The sequence below is a fragment of the Podarcis filfolensis genome (genome assembly GCF_964270895.1).
Source record: "Podarcis filfolensis genome assembly, chromosome: 1".
NCBI lineage: Eukaryota > Metazoa > Chordata > Lepidosauria > Squamata > Lacertidae > Podarcis > Podarcis filfolensis.
In genome coordinates this window covers 126,101,050-126,128,872 of record NC_139604.1, presented here as the reverse complement: position 1 = coordinate 126,128,872, position 27,823 = coordinate 126,101,050, and the positions used below count along the sequence as shown (strand labels likewise).

At 44.1% G+C, this 27,823-nt stretch overlaps 1 protein-coding gene across 11 annotated transcripts in view; it reads left to right on the top strand.

The window, feature by feature from the left end:
• Positions 1 to 27,823, top strand: part of SYNE2 (spectrin repeat containing nuclear envelope protein 2) — a 256,417-nt gene that overhangs the window by 27,256 nt on the left and 201,338 nt on the right. For all 11 annotated transcript variants that reach the window (XM_083607758.1, XM_083607756.1, XM_083607761.1 and 8 more), the window contains exons 3-14: positions 4,656 to 4,717; positions 6,154 to 6,249; positions 6,720 to 6,797; positions 8,342 to 8,434; positions 9,919 to 10,100; positions 14,498 to 14,694; positions 15,724 to 15,824; positions 17,601 to 17,702; positions 20,344 to 20,481; positions 22,001 to 22,165; positions 22,776 to 22,888; positions 25,625 to 25,781. In XM_083607758.1, the coding sequence (XP_083463884.1) occupies positions 4,656 to 4,717; positions 6,154 to 6,249; positions 6,720 to 6,797; positions 8,342 to 8,434; positions 9,919 to 10,100; positions 14,498 to 14,694; positions 15,724 to 15,824; positions 17,601 to 17,702; positions 20,344 to 20,481; positions 22,001 to 22,165; positions 22,776 to 22,888; positions 25,625 to 25,781 (1,484 nt within the window). The remainder of the gene's footprint in view (positions 1 to 4,655; positions 4,718 to 6,153; positions 6,250 to 6,719; positions 6,798 to 8,341; positions 8,435 to 9,918; positions 10,101 to 14,497; positions 14,695 to 15,723; positions 15,825 to 17,600; positions 17,703 to 20,343; positions 20,482 to 22,000; positions 22,166 to 22,775; positions 22,889 to 25,624; positions 25,782 to 27,823) is intronic.

Here is a 27,823-nt window from a genome sequence, read left to right as displayed (position 1 = left end):
TTCCTGATCTGTTGTGCTTTGCCTCTGATCCTGAGCTGGAGCACAAGGGAGAGCTGCATGAAGCTGAGATGGAATGTATTTGTTTTAGGTCGGTTACATCGTGAAAACAACTAGGGCAAGATAAATCCAAGGTCATTTCCAGCCTTATTAAAACCGCCTGACACAAAGGGTCCATTCATCTGTCCTTTAGTCATAAAAAAGTCATTTTTAATGAATCACATGACGGGAGGATCTGAGCTTTTGTAGAAAACTATTAAGCCCTGGAGTAGTTGCAGAATGGAAAGAGTAATACATATAACCGTGCCGAAAATGAATTGTGGTGTGGGAGCAGCTGCAGTGATTATTTAAATGGCATCAAGTGCCCTAGATAGATAAAAATTGATTGCTGGATGGTACCAATTCTGCCTGCCTGCTGAGTCAGCTGTTTGAACTGACGAGCAATTTCGGTGATTGACTTAGGCTGCAATCCTTTGCATGCTTATTTTTTTTTATATATAAATTTTTATTGATTTTCCAACATAAATTAAAACACATTACAACTAACAATACATAGACAAACAAACATATAAACACGTATAATTTCATAACCTCTTTTTCTTAAGCCTTATTTCAACGACTTCCCCATACCTCCCTTTTCTGCATCCCTGTTTTGAACTTTTTCAGCAACCCCTAATTTCAATTACTTATGATTCACTTTCTTTCCTTTTTCTCTTACCCAATCATTTATCGCTGCAATTCTGTTTTACGTTACCCATGACATTTTAGCACTCATTGATTTTACAACAGTTCTTAAGATAAATTTTAAATTTCTTCCAATCTTCTTCCATCGTCTCTTTTCCTTGGTCGCGGATTCTGCCAGTCATCTCAGCCAGTCCCCCTTTGCATGCTTATTTAGGAGGAGGAAGTCTCCTTACACTTGCTAGGATTTCCTTCTGAGTATTCATACCTAGGATTGTACCGATATATATATATATGGAAATACGTTATAATTTATAACTTACTAAGATCAAGGAGAGAGCAGGGAAGAAAACCCAGAATAATCAACATTGCCTGTTAAGTTACAGGTAGGTAGCTGTGTTGGTCTGCTGTAGTCAAAAAAAAATTAAAAAAAAATCCTTCCAGTAGCACCTTAGAGACCAACTAAGTTTGCTATTGGTATGAGCTTTCGTGAAGAAGTGTGCATGCACACGAAAACTCATAACAATAACAAACTTAGTTGGTCTCTAAGGTGCTACTGGAAGGAATTATTTTATTTTGTTTTGATTGCCTGCTAAGTAAAGGTAGAAGGTAAAGGACCCCTGGACAATTCAGTCAAAGGCGACTATGGGGTTGCGGCACTCATCTTGCTTTCAGGCCGAGACAGCCATCGTTTGTCCACAGGCAGCTTTCCGGGTCACGTGGCCAGCGTGACTAAACCACTTCTGGCACAACGGAGGACCGTGACGGAAACCAGAATGCACGGAAATGCCGTTTACCTTCCTGTCATAGCAGTACCTATTTATCTACTTGCACTGGTGTGCTTTCAAACTGCTAGGTTGGCAGGAGCTGGGACAGAGCGACGGGAGCTCACCCCATTGCGGGGATTTGAACCACCAACCTTCTGATCAGCTAGCCCAAGAGACTCAGTGGTTTAGACCACATCACCACTTGCATCCCTGCAACTTGGGTCACATCCACACCACACGTTTAAAGTGCATCGCATCACCAAAATAATTCTAGGAGCTGTAGTTTACACCTCACAGAGCTGCAATTCCCACACCTTTAACAAACGAGTTCCCAGGATCCTTTGCTGTGGAGGAAATGTGCTTTAAATGTGCATCAAGGTGGGTACGCAGCCATGCTCTCTATGCCTCTTTCCAGAAGTGAGGCTGCCTTGCAAATCTCTGCATAGCATTATAACCAAGATGGTGCCTTCTCTGTTGCAGTCGGTGTCCTCTGACACGGACATCCATGGGTGGGGAGGGTAAGGGGTCGGCTCCCGCCCAGTGAACCATAATTCCCAGATGCCCAGCTTTTCATTTTTGTTTAGGAACCTGTTTATAGTATTTGTAGAACCTGGGATACAAGGCAAAATGTACAGGCACTTTCAGTGTTTTACTTAGCCATCCTCCTGGGAACGTTCCTGTGGAATCCTCAAGATTCCGATGTTGTTGTTGTTGTTTAGTCGTTTAGTCGTGTCCGACTCTTCGTGACCCCATGGACCAGAGCACGCCAGGCACTCCTGTCTTCCACTGCCTCCTGCAGTTTGTTCAGACTCATGTTTGTAGCTTCGAAGACACCATCCAACCATCTCGTCCTCTGTCGTCCCCTTCTCCTTGTGATCTTTCCCAACATCAGGGTCTTTTCCAGGGAGTCTTCTCTTCTCATGAGGTGGCCAAAGTATTGGAGCCTCAGCTTCAGGATCTGTCCTTCCAGTGAGCACTCAGGGCTGATTTCCTTAAGAATGGAGAGGTTTGATCTTCTTGCAGTCCATGGGACTCTCAAGAGTCTCCTCCAGCACCATAATTCAAAAGCATCAATTCTTCGGCGATCAGCCTTCTTTTATGGTCCAGCTCTCACTTCCATACATCACAACTGGGAAAACCATAGCTTTTACTATACGGACCTTTGTTGGCAAGGTGATGTCTCTTATCTACAATTGCATCCTGTATAAGATTTTCCCTGGAAAGGAGGACTGTGGATATTATCTCAACGGCAATGGCAGTGGAGGGGCTGCTTAACCCTTTCTCCTCCAGCCATTTCCCACCTCACCTTCTCCTTTCCAGCTGATTTTACACCCACAGGGAGATGTAGAGGGGATACTGTTACCTGTATCTTTTACCCCAGTGGGTGGAAAAGCAGGTGAGGGTGTTTTTCCTTTTTTGCCATTCAGGACTGAAAAGTCCACTTTGCAGCAGGCCTCAAATGCCAGAGACCAAACACGAACTTCCAGCTTCCATTGCCGAGAATTGCTTCGCTAATAATTTAATCCTTTGCTTTGAACTGGGAACAAGATAATCCTTTGCAGTCCTTTGCATAACAAATGTTGACGACATGCAAATGAAATGCAAACCTCAATAGCTGCCTCAAGACTTCCTGGAGGTTTTTTAAAAAAACACTCTCTGACAACAGTCTAGCTAGCAAAGCGTTTAAGAAGGGCTTTCCAATTCTGTGTGTAAAATACTTTAAGCACTATTGATTATCAGGAGCAGACACTTGTAGCCAGACTCTGTAAACATGTTTTGTCTGAGGTAAGCCCTACTGAGCTCAATTGGATTTATTTCCCTTCAAGTGTGTTTCGGATTACAGCTTGTGTTGTACGTGGTGGAAACCCAAGTTGGTTGAATCTGGGTCCCATTGATTTGAAAGGGAATTCCATTTCACACACTGAATCTGGATCTAACCTGCACACATGGCGCAAAATCGTTGTCTTGCCTCGGTAATGGACAGGATGAGAGGCAACAAACTGAGGCTCAATCCAGATAAGACTTGAGGCACTGTTAGTGGGTGGTTCCCTAGACCAGATGGGTGGGAGATGGTCTGCTCTTGATGGGGTTATACTTCCTCTGAAGGAGTGGGTTCGTAGCTTGGGGGTACTCCGGGATCCTCTTCCTGTTGCTTGAGGCTCAGGTGGCCTTGGTGGCTAGGAGTGCCTTCCATCAGCTTTGGTTGGTGGCCCAGCTGCGCCCCTATCTGGACAGGGATAGCTTAACTTCTGTCTATACAGGGCTGGATTTAGGTTTGATGAGGCCCTAAGCTACTGAAGGTAATGGGGCCCTTTACATGTCCAGCTGTCCTTTGTCAACAACAAATTTGGCTTTGGGAGGGAAGAACAAAAACAATTCTGATTTTTTTCCTAGTGTAATTGGTGGCTTTTTTGTACTGTTATGTACTGAGTTGAATAGGATCCAAAATGCAGCAATCTGATTGGTCCTAGAACGATAGGATCCAAAAATGCAGCAGTCTGATTGGTCCTAGAACAATAGGATTCAGAATGCATCAGTCTGATTGGTCCTAGAACAATGCAGCAGTATGATTGGTATGCAGGAGCCACCCAATCCAGCTCCAGGTGGAAGTGAATCCACAACCTGATTGGCCTACAGGAGAATCCCGGAATTAGCCAATCACGTGCAGCCCATTGTGTAAATAATGTATATAAAGCAGATATTGTGGGGGAACTTCCATTCCTCCTCACCACTATGAGCTGTATAAAGAGCATGAAATCCACACTCGACTCCAAGTATATTTCATGTACTGATTTATTTTTTTTAAGCCCTGGTGAAATGATAACTGTGGGTATTCTCAGTACAGAAAAATGTGATAATATATATTACGGTTGATGTAAACTTGAAGCAACATCTTATAATTATGCGATTATTAAATTTACATTAAGAAACAAGACAACTTTAACACCAGTGCACAGAAGAGCTTCAGGAAGCGGCTTTTTCAGTAACAGCTTGGGGGGGGGGGGAAATATTACAGTTCCACAATTTGTGAAGTGTGTGTGAGGAGCAGATATCAGATCACAAGGCACAGAGAAGGAGGAGGTTAGTATTTTCCTGCCACACCTGGCTCTCACAAGTTCTGCAGACCTGCTTTAAAGTTTTATTTAAAAGTATGTTTATCTTCTCCGTCCATGGGTGATTCTTCAATTTTGTTTTGTTTTTTTAACATAGTGGAGCAGGAGAACACACAAAAGAGGACCTTCACAAGTTGGATCAACTCACAATTGGAAAAGGTAAGGGGATGACCAGGGCTGGATTTAGGTTTGATGAGGCCCTAAGCTACTGAGGGTAATGTGGCCCTTTATATGTCCAGCTGTCCTTTGTCAGCAACAAATTGTTGCTGTTTTTAGTGTTGAATATATGCTGTATGGTAATTTATGGACCTAATAGCTATCTAAAGCCATTTGCACATAACAAAATATGTATTTTATCAAAGTAATTGTTGCAACTGAAATGCAATTAAGAAGAAGTATATTAAGAGTGAAATAATTATTAAGGTCTAACTTAAAATGATTTTTTATTCGTAACAAACTTAGTAATGCAAACACATTGGCATTTGGCAATAACAAAAGTTCCTTTAGAAACACAATTTACTAATAATCTAGTCTCTAGATTCTAGATTCTAGTCTCTAGAAACTTGCTATAACATGAAATAATAATAGCAAACCAGTGATATTTTAGGAAGCAGGCTAGCAGGCGGGGCCCATGACTTACATCGTAGGAGTCTACGCAACACAAAACACTGTTGCTGTATGTGGGTTTTACTTTATTTGTTCTTAGTCTTACATTTTGGAAATGTACATCCAGTTTTTTTCCCTTTTAATTTTTTTGGGGGCCCCCAAGAGAGTGGGGCCCTAAGCTATAGCTTGTTTAGCTAATACGTAAATCAGGCACTGGGACCTCACTCGTTTTCCATTCAACATGGTACTGCTTTTCTGAGAGAGTAGTACTTGCAGATTTTTTATGATGGCTCCAGTATTTCCATAAAATCACAGAACTGTTGAGAGTTGGATGGGACCATGAGGCTCATCTGGTCAAACCCCCTGAAATTATATTTCACCCAACGTCATTTTTATCAAGATATGAGTACCGGCACCTCATTTTTAACCCCCGCAAAAGAAAAAATACTGGGTTGGCTTGGTTTTCACCAGTTACTGAGCCATTAGTGTGGCAGGCTGGGCCCTTGCCAGTAGAGGTCTGGCATCAATCACTGCCCGTTTTCTTATAGACTTGTTTTGAAACCTGTACAGTTCAGACAGCAGAATGTGTTAGGATATTGCTCTCCTGAGTGCATCTTTCGTTGTGTGAACTCTGCAAAGGGCGTGCACAAGTCTTTGGAATGTGGACAGCTGTTTCTGAGGCTTGTGTCGCTAATTGTCTGATACTGTGTTTCTTCGGGAGATTGATGGATCGTCCGGAATCGACGTGGAGGCATGATGGCCTTTGTCTCCCTGGCAGTATCCCAACAAAATGTGGATTATTGTTTTTAACCGACCGGCTTATTGATATGCCGTTGGTGTTTTTGACTGCTCTTATTATTATTTTGACTGCTCTTATTATTGCAGTGTTAGGTTTCTATGTCGTATTCTGCCTTACTATGCCCCCCTTGAATGTATAGCTTATAAATATTAGAATAAGAAAGGTTGCTTAACGATAAATATTTTTGCAGCATTCCCCACCTTCCTTTGTCTCAGACTTGTATACGGACATCGGGGAGGGACATGTGCTTTTGGATCTGCTGGAGGTCCTCTCAGGAAAACAAATGGTAAGGTATCCCCATTGCATGTGATTCTTTTTGTCTAAAGTCAATTAAAAAAAACCATGAACTTACTTATTGCCCATCAGTCCTCATGCTTGAATTTGTTTTCCTGTTCCACGGCAAATTGCAGTTTGGGCCTGGTGTGATTTTGACGTGCAGATAGAAACTCAGCTTTGTTGTACCAAATTAAGGATCTTGAGGTTCTGAACTTTCTCTCAAGAAAACACCCCAAGTTTCTAGCTCTTAAGAATGCTAGGAGAAGCTTGGAAATGTCTCAACACTTTCCCCCTTTTCCCACAGTGTGTTCTATCAACCCCTTCCTCGCCCACTCTCAAAAAATTGCTGAAATTTCTAAACCACAAACGCGGAATATATTCTGTGAAATTGACATAAGAACATGAGAAGAGCCATTCGAACTCTGCAATTTGTAACCTGGAGCCTGAATTTCTATGTTTGTATCCTCTTTTTCTCTCCAGCCACGTGAGAAAGGATCTAACATTTTCCAGTGCAGAAGCAACATTGAAAATGCGTTGACGTTCCTAAAGAACAGATCGGTCAGTATTACTCCAGCCTCAAAGACGGCTTTGAGTTTGCTTGGGTGCCAAAGTGTTGTAAAGAAAGACGAGAACCGCACATTCGAAGCAAAGCTGTACAGTGACATGCTTTAGAACAGAACTAGATATGCTGCTATACTTTATATTTATTTTCAGCACGAAATTCCACTAAAGCGTTTGTTATAGATCCCAACTACAGTCAATGCAAGAGCGGAAAGGACTCCCTAAGTCTGGTCTTGAGGATGCTTTTATGCACACTTTTATAGATATGAATGAGCAACCTAGGTTCACTATGAGCTCTCTGCAGCTTGCACATACCTTTTACATTATCAACCAAATAATGATTTTTTTGGTAACTTACTTTGCTGGATTGCAGCTTGGCAAACTGGGTATTAATTAACCTTTACAAGGACTTACGGCACCACCTAAACTTTGGAACTCCTGCCTATTGACATCAGGTGGGTGCCGTCATTGTACAGCGGTACCTCGGGTTAAGTACTTAATTCGATCCGGAAGTCCGTACTTAACCTGAAACTGTTCTTAACCTGAAGCACCACTTTAGCTAATGGGGCCTCCTGCTGCCGCCGCGCCGCCAGAGCATGATTTCTGTTCTTATCCTGAAGCACTATTTCTGGGTTAGCGGAGTCTGTAACCTGAAGCGTATGTAACCCGAGGTACCACTGTACTCTGTTCAGCAACTTGCTTACAACATTTTTGTTCAGGAAAACAAAATGGTCTATCCAGACACCATAGAAATTACATGTGTTTTATTTATTTATTTTTAGCTACCATCGATTTTATTCATCATTCTGCTTATTTTAAAATACCTGTTTTTAACTTTCTTTTTTATCCATAGTATTAAAGTTTTATATTTTTTGTAAACTGTTTAGAGCAGGGGTCAGCAAACTTTTTTTAGCAGGGGGCCAGTCCACTGTCCCTCAGACCTTGTGGGGGGCTGGACTATATTTGGGGGGGTGGAATTAAACAAATTCCTATGCCCCACAGATAACCCGGAGATGCATTTTAAATAAAAGCACACATTCTGCTCCTGTAAAAACACGCTGATTCCCGGACCGTCCGCAGGCCGGATTTAGCAGGCAGTTGGGCCAGATTCAGCCCCCGGGCCTTAGTTTGCCTACTCATGGCTTAAACTTAGAGGCTTAAACAACAACAAGAACAACAATAAAACAGTATAGAGGTTGTGTAAATAAAGAGATAAATGACAAGAAACAACTTGTTGTACATGGCTAGAGGTGGATTTGGATTGTGATGTTTTCATAGGAGTCCAGTATATACCATATTTTTTCTTCTTTTTGAACTCCTTTGTTGGGTTGTGATTAAACACACACACACACAAATATACACAAATACACAGCATTACAGGTTTAAACATCCCACAAGAGCTGTTTTAAAACAGTGCTTCATTTCCCTTCTCTTTGTTCTATTATTATTATTATTATTATTATTATTATTATTATTATTTATATCCCGCCCTCCCCAGCCGAAGCCGGGCTCAGACATAACAGTTATTCTTCTTTTCCCAGATCAAGCTGATCAACATCCATGTTGCTGATATCATTGAAGGCAAACCGTCCATTGTGCTTGGCCTGATTTGGACAATAATATTGCATTTTCACGTGAGTAGCTGATCAATGGTTGGAAGAAAGATTTCCCAAGTTAGTTTTTGCCGAAATTGGCTCAGAAGATGGAGGCAAGGAGAACCCCCCCCCCCGAACAGTGTGTCAGGGGAGGAGAGCGGTGATCGTGCCATCTGAAAAGCTATGCCTAGATGTTTGAGGTGAAATGGCCCTTGGGAGAGGACTGTACCATCTCAGTTTTCACAGTTTTCATTCATTTTAAAGTTGCCTTGATGTGCAAATCAAATCCCACATGACCAACATACCATGCCCCATTTGAATAACTAACACTTTTAACAGGCCTTTGGTTCCCCCCAAAGAATCCTGGGAACTGTAGTTTGTTAAGGGTTCTGGGAGTTAAGGAAGACCACTATTCCCCTTACGGAGCTACAATTCCCAGAGTTCCCTGGGAAGAAGGATTGATTGTTAAACCACAAGTGGAGGTGATTCTTCAAGTACTCGGGCCCAAGTCATTTAAGCAGAGATGGATTTAGGGGAGAGCGACCAGTTTGGTTGCACTGGGCATGCAGCATAGGGGCCACCAGAACTTTTATGAAGAATGGAAGGTGAGAGGCAGGGCTGTGTGTGCCAGATTTTGGTGCCCACACAGGGCGCTGCTGAAATTCAAGACCCCAAGGTCTGTCACTGATTTAGGACTTTGTACCCTAGTTCTTATGGACGTGGGTGGCGCTGTGGGTTAAACCACAGAGCCTAGGACTTGCCGAACAGAAGGTCGGCGGTTCGAATCCCCGGGACGGGGTGAGCTCCCATCGCTCGGTCCCTGCTCCTGCCCACCTAGCAGTTCGAAAGCACGTCAAAGTGCAAATAGATAAATAGGTACTGCTCCGGCGGGAAGGTAAACGGCGTTTCCGTGCACTGCTCTGGTTCGCCAGAAGCGGCTTAGTCATGCTGGCCACATGACCCGGAAGCTGTATGCTGGCTCCCTCGGCCAATAAAGCGAGATGAGCACCGCAACCCCAGAGTCGGTCATGACTGGACGTAATGGTCAGGTGTCCCTTTACCTTTACCTTACCCTTGTTCTTGGGATGCAGGTGGCACTGTGGTCTAAACGACAGAGCCTAGAGCTTGCCGATCAGAAGGTCGGCGGTTCGAATCCCTGTGACGGGGTGAGCTCCCATTGCTCAGTCCCAGCTCCTGCCAACCTAGCAGTTTGAAAGCACATCGAAGTGCAAGTAGATAAATAGGTACCACTCCAGCAGGAAGGTAAACGGCATTTCCTTGCCCTGCTCTGGTTTCGTCAGAAGCGGCTTAGTCACACTGGCCGCATGATCCGGAAGCTGTCTGTGGAAAAATGCCAGCTCCTTTGGCCTATAGAGCGAGATGAGCTCCGCAAACCCAGAGTCGTTCGTGACTGGACTTAACGGTCAGGGGTCCCTTTACCTTTACCTTTTACCCTAGTTCTTACCAATGACTGAGGAATAAATCTGTTCCTTTCCCTCCCGCCCTCTATTCTTCATTGGTAGATTGAAGAGTTAGCCCAGACTCTTGCCTGTGGCTACGGCCATCCTTCGCCGGACAGTTCGAGTGCCGTGGACTCATCGCCAACAGCAAGCCCACCAGCGAAACGAAATGCTAAAGCAAAGGAACGGTGGAAGATGTCCGCAAAGAAGGCTCTTCTGTTGTGGGCCAAGGAGCAGTGCGCCACGTATGTAGGGTTGCTCAAATCAGCCCGTATGCAGTCAGTGCTGCTTTTGCATGTGTTCACTTGCAAGCCCATTCCATCCTGTTTTCTGCACTAATCTGCGATGCTTAGGAACACAGAAAGCTGCCTTGCATTGAATCAAACCATTGATCCACAGCAGCCCTCCAGTTTAAGATTCATTTCATTTTCCTTTATTAGACGTATTAGTTGCCTGCCCCCAAAAGGTCTCCAAGTGGCTTGCAGCGAAAGAAAGAAAGAAAGATATACAATACATATTACCATAGGGGAAAAGTGCTTTTAAAATATGTTAGGGAGAGAGGGGGATTATTGGATTTTTCTTGTTTTTAATAATAAATAATAAAAATTAATTTTATTTATACCCTGCCCTCCCCAGCCAAGACCGGGCTCAGGGCGGCTAACACCAAGTATAAAACAATTGATTAAAATACAACTTAAAAACAAGATTAAAATACAACATTAAAATGCAGCCTCATTTCAGTAGAAGCTCAAATCAAAAACTTTTGGGGGATGAAAACGTCAAGTCTTCACCAAGGCCAACTATCCAGACTGGTCCTATGTGGGCCAGAAAAAAGCCAGGGAAGTCCCCAAAGAGGAGTTATATCACTGAAGGAAAGAGGGGGAGGGGATCAAGTTGATTCCAAGCCAAAGGCTGTATTTTTATTATGTATTTTATATCTTTATATTGTGATTTTATGTTAAGAGCCGTCTTGAGACCTGCAGGTACAGGATGGCATGCTAATTTTTAATAATAATTGACATTAACATTTCATATAGCATAACATCCATGAAAGAAACCATAATCAAATGATAAGCAAAACAATACTCAGGCCTGCTTACTAACAAAAATAAATAAATAAATAAATTTAAATAAACATATTAATATTTGGAAGAAGTATTATAGTATGTTGAATTCACGAGCAGGATTTGAACTATGAGCAACAGAAGGAGTTAGAGTTTATTGTACAGTGGTTATGATAATAAGACGGAGAAGATAGGGTACAGCAAGGGGCAGCAATTAAAAACACCATGGAAAATGGGAGTGGGGGAGTCAAAAAAAAAGCAAAGAAAAAATTATGTTTTGGAATGCATATGTGCAATTTTTGAGATGTACGGTATTTGTTTTTTTTTAATTATTATATTTTTGTTAAACAAAAATAAACAAAGCCTCAACTTCCCGTAGTCCAAAAAACCATTCACCTGAAACCCACAGTTTTCCCCCTTTAACCCCACCACCCCACCCAATTCAGTGCTGGAGGCTGGCAGTGTCCTCCAGTGATGGTCCGTGTGGCGATCACACACAGGGTCCCCGGACGTTTGACGGTCTATTGACCCTGTGCCACCACTGCGATTGCTTTTTCCGCTGTCACCACCCCGTATCTCACAGGGACACACGGAGTCCAGTCAGTTGTTAACATTAACAAATAATCAAGTTTATTTTTAAATGCAGGAACAAGCTTATGGTTACAGTTAATTTTTCTTGGCAGTTTCTTAATCTTAGTTCCTAACAACTTCAAACTGATTATTCCCAACTATCTATCTGACTCCACCTAACAATTTCTCTCACTCTCTCACAATACAACTCTACCAACCCACACCTAATCCTCCCTCTTCCTTCTTCAACTCCCAAACCTCAACTGACTTTCAAAACCTCCCACTCTAACTTTTACTCCTCCCCTTGCATTCCCACTGGCCAATCACATCACACTCATTTAACCCTTTCCTAATGACCCACCTAGAAGGCAAACGCCACAGTCCTGAATCTCTCTTCTCCCTTCAGGAGGGGAGCAGTAGCGGGGCAAAGCAGAGAGATGGTAACTTTACCTGCTTTGCAGTTGACTCAGTTACTCAGGTGCAGATGTTGTGGCTTGTACCTGAGGACTCCTGCATGCAAATCAGATGTTCAGCCACTAGGTTATGGCATTTGCTTTAAAAACAATATTGAGATTCTAGTCCTCATCGTTGATATAAATAGGGCATGCAAAGCTGCCTTCTACTGAGTCAGACCAGTGGTCCATCTGCCTCAGTATTGTCTACACCAACCGGCAGCGTCTCTCCAGAATTTCGGCAGTCTGTTTCAGCCCTTCTTGGATGATTCGCACCCGGGACCTTTTGCAGACAAGGCGTGTGCCGTGCCGCTGAACTACATGCAGCCCTTCCCCAAAGAAAGCGCCCTGATCTTGCAGGCTGGTCAGCGGGGCCAAAGAGTTTCTTTAGCCTAGCCAAAGAACTTTTAAGCTGATTTCCTCAACAGTGGTGGAGTTGAATAGCAGGACAAAGAACAAAGAGAAAGTCTGACAAGTTATGTGGTTTCCACTCCCCAAGTGAGTTTGGCCACTCTGCCAACAAACCCTGACAAGTGAGATCGCTGATTTCACCCCGCGGTGCCCAGCCTTAGCCTTTGTCCTCCTTCCTGCATATCTACAATACACAACCCATTTTTATGTCAGCACTCATTCTGACTCATTCCTGCGTCTCTCGGCATGGCTGCATTTTCTAGGAAAGAAATGTGCTGTAGGAAGTCACTGGGCACATTTCTCTCAAACGTTATCTGTAATTGCCTCAAAATAGATTTGCTACCGGGCGGAAAGTATAATATAATGGCTCCCGTTCTTAAAACTGAGCCCCTTCCCAGCCAGACTGCTCATTTAGGGCAGGTATATTCTTCAACACTTCTTAGATACTATAATTGTGCATTAGCAGTAGAGCTAATTCTGCTTTAGTGATATCACATGGCTTTTGTAGCCTTGTCCTCCATTAATCTTGTCTAACCCCCTTTTAGGGACACAGGTGGCACTGTGGGTTAAACCACAGAGCCTAGGACTTGCCGATCAGAAGGTCGGCAGTTCGAATCCCCGCGACGGGGTGAGCTCCCGTTGTTCGGTCCCTGCTCCTGCCAACCTAGCAGTTTGAAAGCATGTCAAAGTGCAAGTAGATAAATAGGTACCACTCCGGTGGGAAGGTAAACGGCGTTTCCATGCTCTGCTCTGGTTCGCCAGAAGCGGCTTAGTCATGCTGGCCACATGATCCGGAAGCTGTACGCCGGCTCCCTCGGCCAATAAAGTGAGATGAGCGCCGCAACCCCAGAGTCGGCTACGACTGGACCTAATGGTCAGGGGTCCCTTTACCTTTAACCCCCTTTTAAGGCCTTCAAGGTTCTCCTGAAAACCAGCGTTTTTGAACTCACTTCAGCCTCTGGTTAATTGGGGGAACCCTGGTTAGCATGAGTCTTGGGTTAACCTCGGTGCAGATGTATTTCTAAATCAAGGCAGATCTAAGGGAGGTTTGTACCCCTGTGGGGTGGGAGAGGGCACCTGTGGGTCTACAACTTGCTCCCCATCCCTTAACTGATTAAGAGACAGTGTTATACTCACTCACCCTAGTAATAGGGTTGTCAAATTTGCAGATGACACAACCATGATTGGGCTCATCCCTGGAAGGGAGGGCGAAACGGAATATAGAGATGAGGTGGAGCGGCTGACAGAGTGGTGCAGAGCTAACAACTTGCTCATAAATACAAGGAAGACAAAGGAGCTTGTGGTGGACTTCAGGAGACAGAAGAGCAATGTCCAGCCACTTTTGATTGATGGGGTCTGTGTGGAGAGGGTAACAACGTTCAGATTTTTGGGCATTGAATTACAAGAGGATCTGTCAACACAAGGGGGCTTGTGAAGAAGGCGCAGCAGAGACTGTACTTTTTGAGAATTTTAAGGAAAAACCATCTTCCGCAGAAACTGCTGCTTGCCTTCTATCACTGTGCCATTGAGAGCGTGCTCACTTATGGCTTATGTGTGTGGTACGGAAGCTGTACTACCCAGGACAGGATGGGGTTGTGCAGAGTTGTTAAGGCAGCAGAGAGCATTGTTGGCTGCCCACTCTCCACCTTAGAGCAGATTTATGCCACAAGGTGCCATAGGAAGGCACTGGACATAGTAAAGGATCCATCGCATCCTGGTCACTGTCTCTTCGAGCTCCTGCCGTCAGGACGGAGATACAGGACGATGAAGACAAGAACGAGCCATCTTAAGAACAGCTTCTTCTCCAGAGCGATCTCGGCCCTGAATGGGAAGCCTGGACTTTGAAAGTCATCTAATCTTCCTTGCTGTACTATACTGTATTGTTTTAATTAGTGCTTTTATGGAGCAGTCAAGTAATTTCATTGTCCCTGAGAGGGGGCAATGACAATAAAGATATTATTATTATTATTATTATTATTATTATTATTATTATTATTATTATACTTTGTGCCAGGCTGTAAAAATAGGGTGCTGATAGGTTGCTGGTGGGAGGGAGAGTTACTTACATGGTTGGCAGCACAGTGTCACTGCTTACAGGAATAACTGAAGAGACATTTGTGTGTGTGTGTGTGTGTTTGGACGCAGGCATGGCTCCATCAGCATCGCAGACTTCAAATCCAGTTGGAGGAATGGGTTGGCATTCTTGGCCATCATTCACGCCTTGAGGCCGGACTTGGTAGACATGGAGAGAGCAAAAGATAGACCCAACAAAGAGAACCTGCAGGAGGCCTTCGAAATTGCAGAGACAGAACTCAATATACCCCGGCTGCTTGAACCTGACGGTAAACCTTCCATTGTGCCCAAGAACAGAGTGTCTCCAGTCATAACAGTGTCGGTTGTGTTTTCATGGGCATAGATTTTTTTACCCTGTTTTCAATATGAATGTGCTAGAGGGGAGGGGAATTGTACCAAAATCTGTGAATGGGAATAAATATGACCAAGCAGGTGCTTTCATAATACAGGCAACTTACTTCACATGTTTTCTAGTGTGTCTTTCATATGGACATGTGTTGAAAGCCCTAAATGGCTCCAAATACAGTGGTGCCTTGGGTTAAGTATTTACCATATTTTTCTCTCTATAGGACGCACTTTTTCCCCTCCAAAAATTAAGGGGAAATGTGTGTGCGTCCTATGGAGTGAATGCAGGCTCCTTGGCTTCAGCGATAGCAACGTGAAGCCTCCGAAGCGAAGAGGGAGAGCTCCCCCTGTGCTCCGGAGGCTTCGTGTTGCTTTCGCTGAAGCCTGGAGAGCGAGAGGGGTCAGTGCGCACCGACCCCTCTCGCTCTCCAGGCTTCAGGAATAGCCGCCTGAAGCCTTCGGAGTGCAGCGCGAGTTCCCGCTGCGCTCCGCCGGCTTCAGGTTCCTTTTGCTGAAGCCGGGAGTGCAAGGCTTCAAGGGCTCTGTTTCTCCTGCCGCTTCGCTGAAGGGGCGCTGAGCAGAGGGGGGGGGTCTTGTTCTCCCCCTCTAAAACAAGGTGTGTCCTATGGTCGGGTGCGTCCTATAGAGCAAAAAATATGGTAATTTGTTCCGGAGGTCCGTTCTTAACCTGAAACTGTTCTTAACCTGAAGCACCACTTTAGCTAATGGGGCCTCCTGCTGCCGCCACGCCGCCGGAGCATGATTTCTGTTCTTATCCTGAAGCAAAGTTCTTAACCTGAAGCACTATTTCTGGGTTAGCGAAGTCTGTAACCTGAAGCGTATGTAACCTGAAGTGTATGTAACCCGAGGTACCACTGTATCTGAAAGACCGCCTCATTCCCTTTAGACCCTCTGGGGTGCTGAGATGTTTAATAGCTTCTGGCATTTTACAGATGTTGATGTCGTCAGTCCAGATGAGAAATCCATCATGACATACGTGGCTCAGTTTCTGCAGTATTTCAAAAGTCTACCTGTGGCTGAAGATGAGATGCAGGTATGGTGACCTGTTTTGTTTTTGGACCAAGCCTCATATGTTCCCTGTTTGCTTTGGAATACCAAGTCTTGAGTTATCTCTAAGCATCCGTATAGCAGGGGAAGCTGACCCCGGGTCAGGGGCCTGATCTGTCTACCCCTCAAAACATTTTTTCCCCTGGTGCCCAAGGTTTTGCCAGTAAATGAATAAATAGTAGACCCAGTGCTGTGGTTACAGGAATCCCAACAACCTGAGAGGGTAGGAATTGCCCTCTTCCCGATCGATTGTCAGATTGATCATTTGATGAATGGAACAAGGAAAGGAACCCCCCCTTCTCAGCTGATCTGCACAGATCAATGGAATGTGTGCTTGTGTGTCTGCCTGGGTATGCGTGCATGGGAAAATATGTGGGATGGCCACACCCCTTTTGTCCACACCCACTGCTGGCAACCTGGAGGGTTGGCTTAAGGGTGATGTAGCTCTTGGGCGAAAAAAGAGTAGCCCGAATCTGGCAAAACTCACAGCATTCATAAGCGGACAATCGGACCAGAAATCATTAAAAGAATGGGGATGCGCTAAAGACTATATGAAAAAAACGTTGTTCTGGAGTAAGCATATTGGTATGTAATGAACGATGCTTTGCAGGGTTAAAGAAAAAGAAAAATGATGTAAAAAGTATAAAGATAGAGGTAATCTACATTAGACACAACAATTTAGAAAGAGTAAAATTTTTGAGGTCTTAGAACAAAGGAAGGAAGTCAATATGTGTACAGTGGTACCTTGGGTTAAGTACTTAATTTGTTCCAGAGGTCTGTTCTTAACCTGAAACTGTTCTTAACCTGAACCACCACTTTAGCTAATGGGGCCTCCTGCTGCTGCCGCGCCGCCGGAGCACAATTTCTGTTCTCATCCTGAAGCAAAGTTCTTAACCTGAAGCACTATTTTTGGGTTAGCGGTGTGTGTAACCTGAAGCGTATGTAACCTGAAGTGTATGTAACCCGAGGTACCACTGTATATGTATGTAATGACTAGATAAGAATGAAGATATGGTTTTATTTGTAGATGTGTGCTCTTTTTTCCCTTTCCTTTTTTGTGCTCTGTTTTTCTTTCTTGTTTGTATAGTTTTATTTCAATGTTTGTAATTTTTGTTGTAATTTTGCATTGAAAATAAAAAGGGGGGGGGAGAGTAGCCCATAGCACAGATGGCTCTTGCAGATGTAATATTCCCTGACCCTTAACCTTGACCAAGGGATAAAAAGACGATATAAAAAACACACAGTACATAATAAAAGCAAAAGCAACCAATAGCGCCCCCTTTCTACAAACACATTTAAAAGGATATAGGATGTTAATCAGTGCAATTCCTGGTTGAAGGGTAATGTTTCTGCCTGGCTCCCAAAGGTCTAAAATGAAGGTGTTAGTCGTGACTCTCTGGGGAGAGCCTTCCACAAATGGGGGAGGCGCAGGAAATCGTTGTTGTTGTTTGAACTCGTTTGCCTTTTATATTTTATTTTATTTTATTTTTACAAAAAAAGTAGCTCGAACCGACTTACAAAAAAACCAGCATGTGCATTAAAAGCAACATAGAACTAAAGCAAAGCTAATAAACCTCTTGCAAAATACAGTTGTATTGCTGCATTTGTTTCCCTTGGTTTGCACTGAAGCAGTTTGCAAAGATAAAGAGCCTTGGGAATATGATTGACAAGGCGCCTTCTCTTGCAACAGTGCAAACTGCAATTGTCAGGAGGAGCGATAAAAAAGAAAACAAAAATGGCAACTTTCTGTTCCGTTTCCCAGGGGAAAGTCAGCCAGACCTTGAGTTGGCTGAACGCTCAAGAAAAGAAGTTAGCAAGGTTGTTGTCGGAGACAGGAAGTATGCCCTTCTCCGGGAAGTTCCAAGTAAGTAACGTTGTAGACTTATATCTTCAGAGATAGTAGCAATTGCAAGGTAAATAACTGAAGGGTTTTTGTGTGTGTGTCATTTGTAAAACAAAGTTTCAGTGTTCCGTCTTTTGGGAACAGCCCCCCTCCCCCAAAAGGAAAAAACAACAATGTGCTCATTCAGTTTTATAAAAGCGTTAAACTTCTGCATATTGGAATGTATAACACAATTTAGAAACCAGGAAACAAATTCAAAACACCGAGGGGAGAACCACAAACATATTGAACAAAATGATCAAACAGACAGACAAATATTGCAGTCTATCCATCATTCACAGCAGAGTCGGAAATCTCCAAGGGGCTTGTTAGTCGTGGGAAATATAAGCATCGCTTTATGCTAACAGGAGAAGAGTCCTGCTGAAACAGATAGTTCTCCACTTGGTCCAGCATCCTTTTCTCACAGTGGCCAAACAGATTCCCCTGGGAAGCAGGCAAGCAGGAGCTGTCCCACTCGTGTCCCCCATGTTCTGGTATCCAGAGGCATATTGCATCTCATTCTGGAGGTAGCACACGGCCACTGCGACTAGTTGCCGTTGATAAGAACATAAGAACACACCTCTTGCAGCCCTCACCCATGATTGCACCCTAATAGCGTAAAAGGTTAAGGACCCCTGGATGGTTAAGTCCAGTCAAAGGTGACTATGGGGTTGCGGCACTCATCTCGCTTTCAAGCCGAGGGAGCCGGCATTTGTCCACAGACAGCTTTTCCGGGTCATGTGGCCAGCATGACTAAACCACTTCTGGCACAATGGAACACTGGCGGAAACCAGAGCACACAGAAACGCTGTTTACCTTCCCGCTGCAGCGGTACCTATTTATCTACTTGCACTGGTGTGCTTTCGAACTGCTAGCTTGGCAAGAGCTGGGACAGAGCAATGGGAGCTCACTCCGTCATGGGGATTCGAAACACTGATCTTCTGATTGGCAAGCCTAAGAGTCTCTGCGATTTAGACCACAGCGCCTCCCGCGTCTCACCCATGATTGCACTCCAATAGCATAAGATGAGCCTGCTGGATCAAGCCGAAAGCCCCTCCTTGTCTACACACTGGCCAAATCGATGTGTGTGGGAAGCCTGCAAGTTGGACATGAGAGCAGTGGCACTCTGCCAGCCTGTGATTCTCGGCAACTGGTATTCAGAGGCATTCTGCCTGTGGCAGCGTAGGTGGCATGGAATCTGGAAGTTCCATGAGCCACTGTAGGCACTGATAGCCTTTTGTGTTAATTTCTTGTGTCCCCTTTTTTCAAGCCATCTAGTGGCCATCATAGGAACATAGGAAACTGTGCCAGACCCCTGTTCCTTTTTTTTAAAAAGATATTTATTGAAGTTTTACAAAAACATAAGTTTACAAAATGAAAAAGGTCATATAAAAAGAAAAAGATACAAAAAAGAAAACATAAAAAATGAAAAAGAAAAAAGAGAATAAAAATACAAAAGACAAATAGCTAAAAAAGAATTAAAAACAAATCCGTTTTTTGTAACTTTGAACTCATTAACTTATTTCCTTGGCCTCCTCACACCTCCCCTTTTTGTATTCCCATTTAAATAATCAAATCAGCAAATCCTTACCCTCTTTCATTTATCTTAACTCTGTATCTTAACATATTATAACTCTATATTTTCATCCATTATCAATTCATTTTTGCATATTCTTATTAACTTTGTTGCTAATGCCACTTATTTTCAATCCAACATCATTTTAACATTCATTAATTTTACAGTATTTCTGAAGATAGTCTTTAAATTTCTTCCAGTCTTCTTCCACCAACTCTTCTCCCAGGTCTCGGATTCTGCCAGTCATTTCCGGCCAGACCCCTGTTCCATCTAGCTAGCATTGGAGCAGTTCGGGAGGAGAAGGGAAACTGGTCCTAAACCTACGCTGTCTTGTGGGATATCTTTGGGAGAAGAAAAGACTAAGGAGTTGGAATCAGGAGTACAAGAAAGCACACAAGCAGGGCTTGAGCACAACAGAATGTCAGCGTCCGTATGCTTCTGCATACAAGTTGCTGGAACTCAAGAAGGGAGAGAGCTGTTGTGCTCAGTTTCCACTTGTGAGCTTCTTATAGACAACTGGTTGGCTAGTGTGAGAACAGGATGCTGGACTAAGATGGGCCATTGACCTGGCCAAGCAGGGCTGTTCTTAAACTCTTGACTATTATCCACCAACATTGTTCAGCCCGGACACTTAGGTCCAGTGCCGAGGGCCTTCTGGTGGTTCCTTCACTGCGAGAAGCTAAGCTACAGGGAACCAGGCAGAGGGCCTTATCGGTAGTGGCGCCCGCCCTGTGGAACGCCCTCCCGCCAGATGTCAAACAGATAAACAACTACTGTACCTGACATTTAGAAGACATCTGAAGACAGCCCTGTTTAGGGAAGTTTTTAATGTGTGACATTTTAATGTATTTTTAATCTTTGTTGGAAGCCACGCAGAGTGGCTGGGGAAACCCAGCCAGATGAGCGGGGTACAAATAATAAATTACTATTACTATTACTATTATAGCTAATAGCTGTTGATAGATCTAGCTTCTGTCTATTGATCTAATCCTGATTTAAAAGTTTCTGAAGCTGAATTTGTTTATTTATTTATTTATTTATCCCTAGGAGATGTTATCATTTATGGAATCATTTAACACAGAGAAAAAGGCCTTTCAGTCCTTCCTAACATCTAAAAGAAAAGCACCGGAGCCGAGCGGAGATTATCTAAAGATGAAAGATGCATGGGACAGCCTAACCTCTCAGGTCATTGGAAATATTTTTGAGGCAACTGCCGTTTATGCTGCCGATGGGAAAGTCTTTTGCTCACGTGGGATGGGCCAGGAGATGCTTCTTTGCACTTTCCAGGCGTGGTGCAAATATGGCATCACAGCATTATAGAGATTGAGGGGACGCTGTTGCCTGTTGAGTCTGGAGGCTGAATGTGGCCCTCCAGGCCTTTCCATCTGGCCCTTGGGACTCTTCCCAGACCCTCCCCCACCTCTCACTGGCCCTGCTCCATGTCCTTCTCATGTCCTTTGGCTTAACTGGAATGTCTCCAATTGTGATGAGGTCCTTTGCTTGCCTGATGGGGAGACGCATGTGCAGAAATCTCTTCCTTCTGCCTGGCCCACCCACTATTGCTTGTGGCCACATGTGCCGCATGGAAGGTTGTTCCTAAGGCAATGCAACTCTCAGGTTCAAAGAAGTTCCCTGCCCCTAAGCTAGCCCAAGACTCCATGCAAGACATTCAGACCTAGAAATCCCCAAGAGATGACTTCTCTTCTCCACAACCTTCAGCAAGGGAAGAGCCCACAATCCCTCTTGGCAGTGGGTTCCATTGCTGAAATCGCTCTTAGCATCAAGGCGGTTCTTCCTAATGTTCAACTGAAGTCTGTCCACCTGTAACTTAGAGCCCATGGGATGCAGTTCTGCCCTCTGTGGCAACTGAGGCATTTGCCCTCTTATGTGTGACAGCCCTTCAGGGATTTGAAGAGTGTTCTCTCTCCTTCCCAGGCTTCTCACTTCCAGGCAAAAAACACTCAGTCCCTTCAGCCTTTCCCCGTAGAACTCAGCCAGTCAGACTGGGCATCTACCACCATGCCAATACTGGTAGATTTTTGGGTTATATGCATCAGGCCAGAAGGTGATCCTAGGTCAAGGTAAAGGGACCCCTGACAATTAAGCCCAGTCACGAACGACTCTGGGGTTGCAGCGCTCATCTCGCTTTATTGGCTGAGGGAGCCGGCGCACAGCTTCTGGGTCATGTGGCCAGCATTGACTAAGCCGCTTCTGGCGAACCAGAGCAGCGCACGGAAACGGCGTTTACCTTCCCGCCAGAGTGGTACCTATTTATCTACTTGCACTTTGACGTGCTTTTGAACTGCTGGGTTGGCAGGAACTGGGACCGAGCAACGGGAGCTCACCCTGCTAACCTTTTGATCAGCAAGCTCAGTGGTTTAACCCACCGCGCCACCTGCAGGTGATCCTAATGGTCCCCAAATGCTTCTCTTCCCCCTAAATTTGAGTGGTTGCCACTGCCAAAAATCGTTTCAGCAATTAAACTGACGTATTCTGGGTTCTGCAGGATTGTCCGCATCTCACACATTTTGTAAGTGTGACGACACTTGAGCCCTCCTAGATGTTTCTACCTGTGCACTGTGAGGATGGAGCAGACCCACCTGGTTTAATAGCCTTGTTTGTTTGTTTGTTAACTTGAACTTGTGTATGTGTGTGTAAAACAAATACAGAACCTTTTGTGTACACCTGTGTCTTGCCTTCCTAGATGAATAAATGGAAAGCAAAACTGGACGGTTTATTGCCTCCACCTCTAGATGCAATTGAGTCCTGGTTGCAAGAGGTGGAACGCCAGCTGGCAGAAGATCTACCGGATTCTCAAGACCACTGTGAAACCATGGCTGCCCTAGAAGGAAAAATGAGGTCCACCCAGGTTGGTTACAGAAAACAAAACAGGATTTTTAAAAATACATCTGCTCATGTAGAAAATATTAAAAAATAAATTTAAGGAACCACAGAAAGAGGGGGAAGGAAGTCAAGTTTTGAAATATTAAAATGATTGCAAAATTGTTGAAAAGCATAAAATTGAAAAAATATGTTCAGCTTTGCTACACAAACACAGGTACACAGAGGAAGTACTGGTTTGCACCTTCCATGATTCTGCAGCTACAGTGTGGTTTGCCATGTCTTTTCCATGGTAATGCTCACACTTGACAAGCAGAAATTCATTAAAAAGCAACAACTTTGGAACATAGGAAGCTGCCTTATACCTGGGTTTCCCAAACGTAGGTTTCCACCTGTTTTTGGACTACAACTCCCATCATCCCTAGCTAGCAGGACCAGTGGTCAGGGATGATGGGAACTGATTGTTTGGATGGGAACTCCAAAAACAGGTGGAGACCCAAGTTTGGGAAACACTGGTCTACACCAAGGGTGGGGAATCCAGTGTCAAATTAACTCTGGAAAGAGCTGGCCGCAGCACATGGCTGTTTCCCCCTGTGACGGTGTGAAATATGTGAACGGAGCCATGCTTCTTCTTTCAGAGCCTGATGGACCATTTCAGAGAGCACTTGGAGATGCTGCAGTCCTTTGAGAACAGAGATGAGGCAGGCATGCCACTGGTCCCGCCCCAGAAACTGGAAGAGATGAGAAGAAGGTTTGTCACTGTCAGATTCCTCTTTTTTTATTATTAACATATAAAACATATACATATACATTTATACAGTACACATACATAACACACTACCCTATTTTCATAACATAAAGCATACCTACATTACTCTGTATAATACCTACTTATACTGTACATATCAACATACCTACACACCTACCCCACACGGACACCCACCAAGTGACTTGACTTCCAGCCGTTCTTGTTACGCTACTTTATTTTTTCAACTAGCTTAAACACATTTCATTATTTCTTTAATCTCTTCTATCTTGACTTTACTCTCCTTTCACTCTAATCATTTTCTGGATTCACTCAACATCTGTCAGAAATTCTACTTTTTCCACATACGGTAATTTTTGATGTATTCCTTAACGATAGCCCACTCCTTATTAATTTTTTGTACCATATCTCCTTTTATCCTCCCTGTTAGTTCGGCAATATGGACGTATTCCATCATTTTAGATAACCGGTCTGTTTTAGTTGGGACGCTGCTGCTTTTCCAATTTTTGGCAATCAATAACCTTGCTGCCATAGTTGCATACATAAATATTGGTCTGACTGTTCTTTTTATTTCCTCTGACATGATACCTAGGAGAAAGGATTCTGGATTTTTCCCCCAAATGAAAATCTAAACATCTTTTTCAATTCGTTATAGATATTTTCCCAGAATCCCACTATTTCTTTGCTCTCCCACCACATAAGTAGAAAGGTTCCTGCCCCATTGTTGCATCTCCAACAGACATCACTACAGTTTTATACATTTTTACCAGTCTGACCGGGGTCAGGTACCATCTGTATTGCATTTTCATTATATTCTCTCTTAAATTAAGACACTGTCAGATTCCTCTTATCAGCCTAGGTGGCTGCCTTCAGCTGAAGAGCCAGTGTGCCGTGTAGTGGTTACAGTGTTGGACTGGGACTTGGGGAAGCCTGGGTTCAAATTCTGGGTTCAAATCCTCCCTCCTCCATGAAGCCCATTGGGTGACCTTGGGCCAGTCACTTTCTCTCAGCCTCTACTGCCTCACAGGGTTGTTAGCTGGGGAGAGAGAGAAGCATGTATCCTTGGAGGAAAGATGGCGTTATAAATGTGCTCTACCCAAACCAGTGGTGTCTCTCCAGGGTTTCAAATAGGAAACAATTCCCAGCTTTGTCCGGAGATGCCAGGGATCTGGGGCTTTCCTCATTCGGACTTTTTAGTTTAGAGAAAAGGCAAGTAAGAGGTGACATTGTCACTGTGCTTTGGAGGCAGTCATGCTACTGAATTTCAGTTGCTGGAAACTACAGGAGGGGAAAGGGCTCTTGTTCTTGAGAATCTCTTACAGGCATCTGGTTGGCCATTGTGAGGACAGGACTCTGGACCAGGTGGGCCATTGGCCTGATCCAGCTACTCTTCTTACATTCTTATGCAAGGCAGGAGCTCTACCATGGCACCATAACGTCCGCATTTCACTTTTCTGCGGGCCATTCAGCGTAACTGTTCCCCATGTCAGTGTTTGAAAAAGAAAAGGATCTGACCTCCTTTTTACTCCTTTGCCTAGTCCTCAGACCTTAGTTGGCACAAAAGAGTCTTTGAGAAAGAGTATTCTTGCAGAGTATTGCTGCTTTTATTCTTAAAAAGTCTTCTACTCCAACCACGACCGACAGCTTTTTACACACACCAAACACAACCAGCTTTCTACCATCCAACCAACCCACACCCAACACTAACATTGACCACTCTATATATACAGGTACAATTTGGTGAAAGGTTGCATGAGTCATTGTAGGCCGCTGACTCATGCTGACTTAGTTCTTTTAGCATCAAAGAAACAGCAGCCAATTTTTAGCTGTGACACCCCAGCCTCAAAGATAAATGCAGAACAGCTTTAAAAGGTAAAGGGACCCCTGACCGTCAAGTCCAGTCGCAGATGACTCTGGGGTTGCGGCGCTCATCTCGCTTTACTGGCCGAGGGAGCTGCCGTTTGTCTGCAGACAGTTTTTCCGGGTCATGTGGCCAGCATGACTAAGCCGCTTCTGGCGAACCAGAGCAGCGCACGGAAACACCGTTTACCTTCCCGCTGGAGCCGTACCTATTTATCTACTTGCACTTTGACGTGCTTTCAAACTGCTAGGTTGGCAGGAGCGGGGACCGAGCAACGGGAGCTCATCCCGTCGCGGGGATTCGAGCCGCCGACCTTCTGATCGGAAAGCCCTAGGCTCTGTGGTTATCCACCCATTAATATAATTGCGCATTCCTATCAGTGTTAGAAACTGGGATAGAAAAGCTAGGAGCCAAATGGCTTCAGGGACGTGGGTTGTGGGCGCCATAACAGAATGTTGCCACTGCTGGGGGGGTCAGCAACACTTTTTAATTATTATTTTGATAAGCATGAATGAATACGCAATTCACGTAAATGGCACATTGTTAATATCACATTCTTAGCAGAAATTGTTAATACATGTTTAATTTGTTGTTGACAATGAAAATATTGGTGCCATACTTCAGTTTTCAAAACGCTTGACTCTTTATTGTTAAGCTCCTTAATGTATCATCTATCCTTAACAAATAGTTTGAGGCTTCAAAGCACAAACATTTCAGTAATCCTCAAGTGTCAGCCAGGCACAAAAAAATGGCACCCAGACTTTTGGAGGTGCTCACGAATGGAGCATCTCTTGCATGGTGCCGGTTGCATTGGCCGTTTTTGCCTTCTTTCTTAATCAGGATGTTGGATTTCCTTTCAGGTTCAGCAGCATCCAGCTTGCAGATTTCAGCAATCTTGTGGAGTACCACCAATTGTTCTGCTCGGCTATCTTGAAGGAACTGGTATCTAAGCTTAACATCTGGCACATCAAGCATGGGACGAAGGAGAATGTGGAGTCGCTGCTGTCAGATTGGAATGTAAGCATCATAAGCTGTTTCCATTTGCTGGCTGGCTAGTTTCATAGAACAGCAGCCAAGAGATTGTGGCACGAATCAGGATGTCCTCCCATTCAAAAAGGCTAAGCCTCAGTCCTTCCCTGCCTTCATCTGCAAAATGGGGCTAAGAAGTATTCTATGCCCATTAGATAGTGCAGCTGCCCAGCTTTTTGAAGCCTCAGTTGTCGAATTCAACAGCTTTCAGGCTGGAATAAAAATGGTACATTTATTTATTTGACAAAATGTGTAGCCTGCTTAATAAAACAAATAAACCTCTAAATGGTGTACATAAAGTGTATGTGTATATGAAAGCACCATTTAATTTAACAAACTTTGAAAGCAAGTAGACGTAATAAAAATTATTCAAATACAGATAAATCAACAGAATTTAAAAACAAATATACATAACAAAATTTTGTGTCTGGGTACGGCTGCCTAAACAAAGAAGTTTTTTTGCAGGCATCATTATGATGTGGTCTGGGCATCCAGCAGATGTCACTGCAAAACTGCAATTTGCTATCAGAAGGCTGGTTGCGGGGGAAACAACCATATTCCCTCCTCCAAGAAGGAAGTCTAGGCAATTTTTTTGCAAGGTTTAAACCCTGACAGCAATTTGATGTGCCAAAGCATTTATTGAGGGGTGATGTGGGGGTGTGTGGCTCTCTCCTCAGCACTCTGTATCAAACCACCTGCCAGAGTTTTGAATGGATTTGTCCTATTTGTTCAGAAGGGTATAAAAGCTTTCTAGAATTGCAGCCATGGTTTGAATTCAAAAAGTACCAAATTGAAGCTGTGGCTGCAGAGGGAATCATGAGAGCCTTAAGGGGGCACTAAATTCAAGCTGCAGCTGCAAAGGAAGAATCCAATTCACCCTCTGAAGCTGTGGCTTGAAGTTTCTCCGTACCCGTTCTGCCCGGACACTGAGGTCCAGCGCCGAGGGCCTTCTGGCGGTTCCCTCACTGCGAGAAGCCAAGTTACAGGGAACCAGGCAGAGGGCCTTCTTGGTAGTGGAACGCCCTCCCACCAGGTGTCAAAGAGAAAAACAACTACCAGACTTTCAGAAGACATCTGAAGGCAGCCCTGTTTAGGGAAGCTTTTAATGTTTAATAGGTTATTGTATTTTAGTGTTTTATTGGAAGCCACCCAGAGTGGCTGAGGAAACCCAGCCAGATGGGTGGGGTATAAATAAATTATTATTATTATTATTATTATTATTATTATTATTATTATTATTATACCTGACATCATCAGATGCCCCGATATCATGAAACATCATGTGATTTGGCAGGTGGGCTGGCTGCTTTCAGATCTGCTGCCCTGGCCCAAAGCGGCCCTCCTCTCTGATTTAAAATATTTTTAACAAAATAAAAAAAATCCTTCCAGTAGCACCTTAGAGACCAACAAAGTTTGTTATTGGTATGAGCTTTCGTGTGCATGCACACTTCTTCAGATACACTGAAACAGAAGTCACCAGACCGTTATATATAGTGAGAGGGTGGGGAGGGGTATTACTCAGAAGGGTGGTGGGAGATGGGTGACTGGCTGATAGGTGTGGTAAACCTGTTGACGACTGTTAACGACTGCAATAGGTCTCACAGGAAAAAGCAAGGGGTGAGATGGCTGAAAATTGCTTTATCATGTATAATGAGATAAGAATCCAATGTCTCTATTCAGACCAGGTCTCTCCATGCTTTTAAGTTCGGGGGTGGTATAGGGCACAGCAGGCAAGGGCCGTCCCCCCCACCATCCTGGGGGGGTTAAGGAGGCTAATTACCCCCATCATAGCCTCCAAATTACCTCGTGTGGGTCGGAGAGATGTTATTGTCAGCCATCTTCCGATGCGCCACCTAGTGGCCCCCCTTAAGTTTGGTAATAAGTTGCAATTCAGCAACTTCTCTTTCCAGTCTATTTCTGAAATTCTTTCATAATAAGACAGCTACTTATCACCCATCTCCCACCACCCTTCTGAGTAATACCCCTCCTTACCCTCTCACTATATATAAGGGTCTGGTTACTTCTGTTTC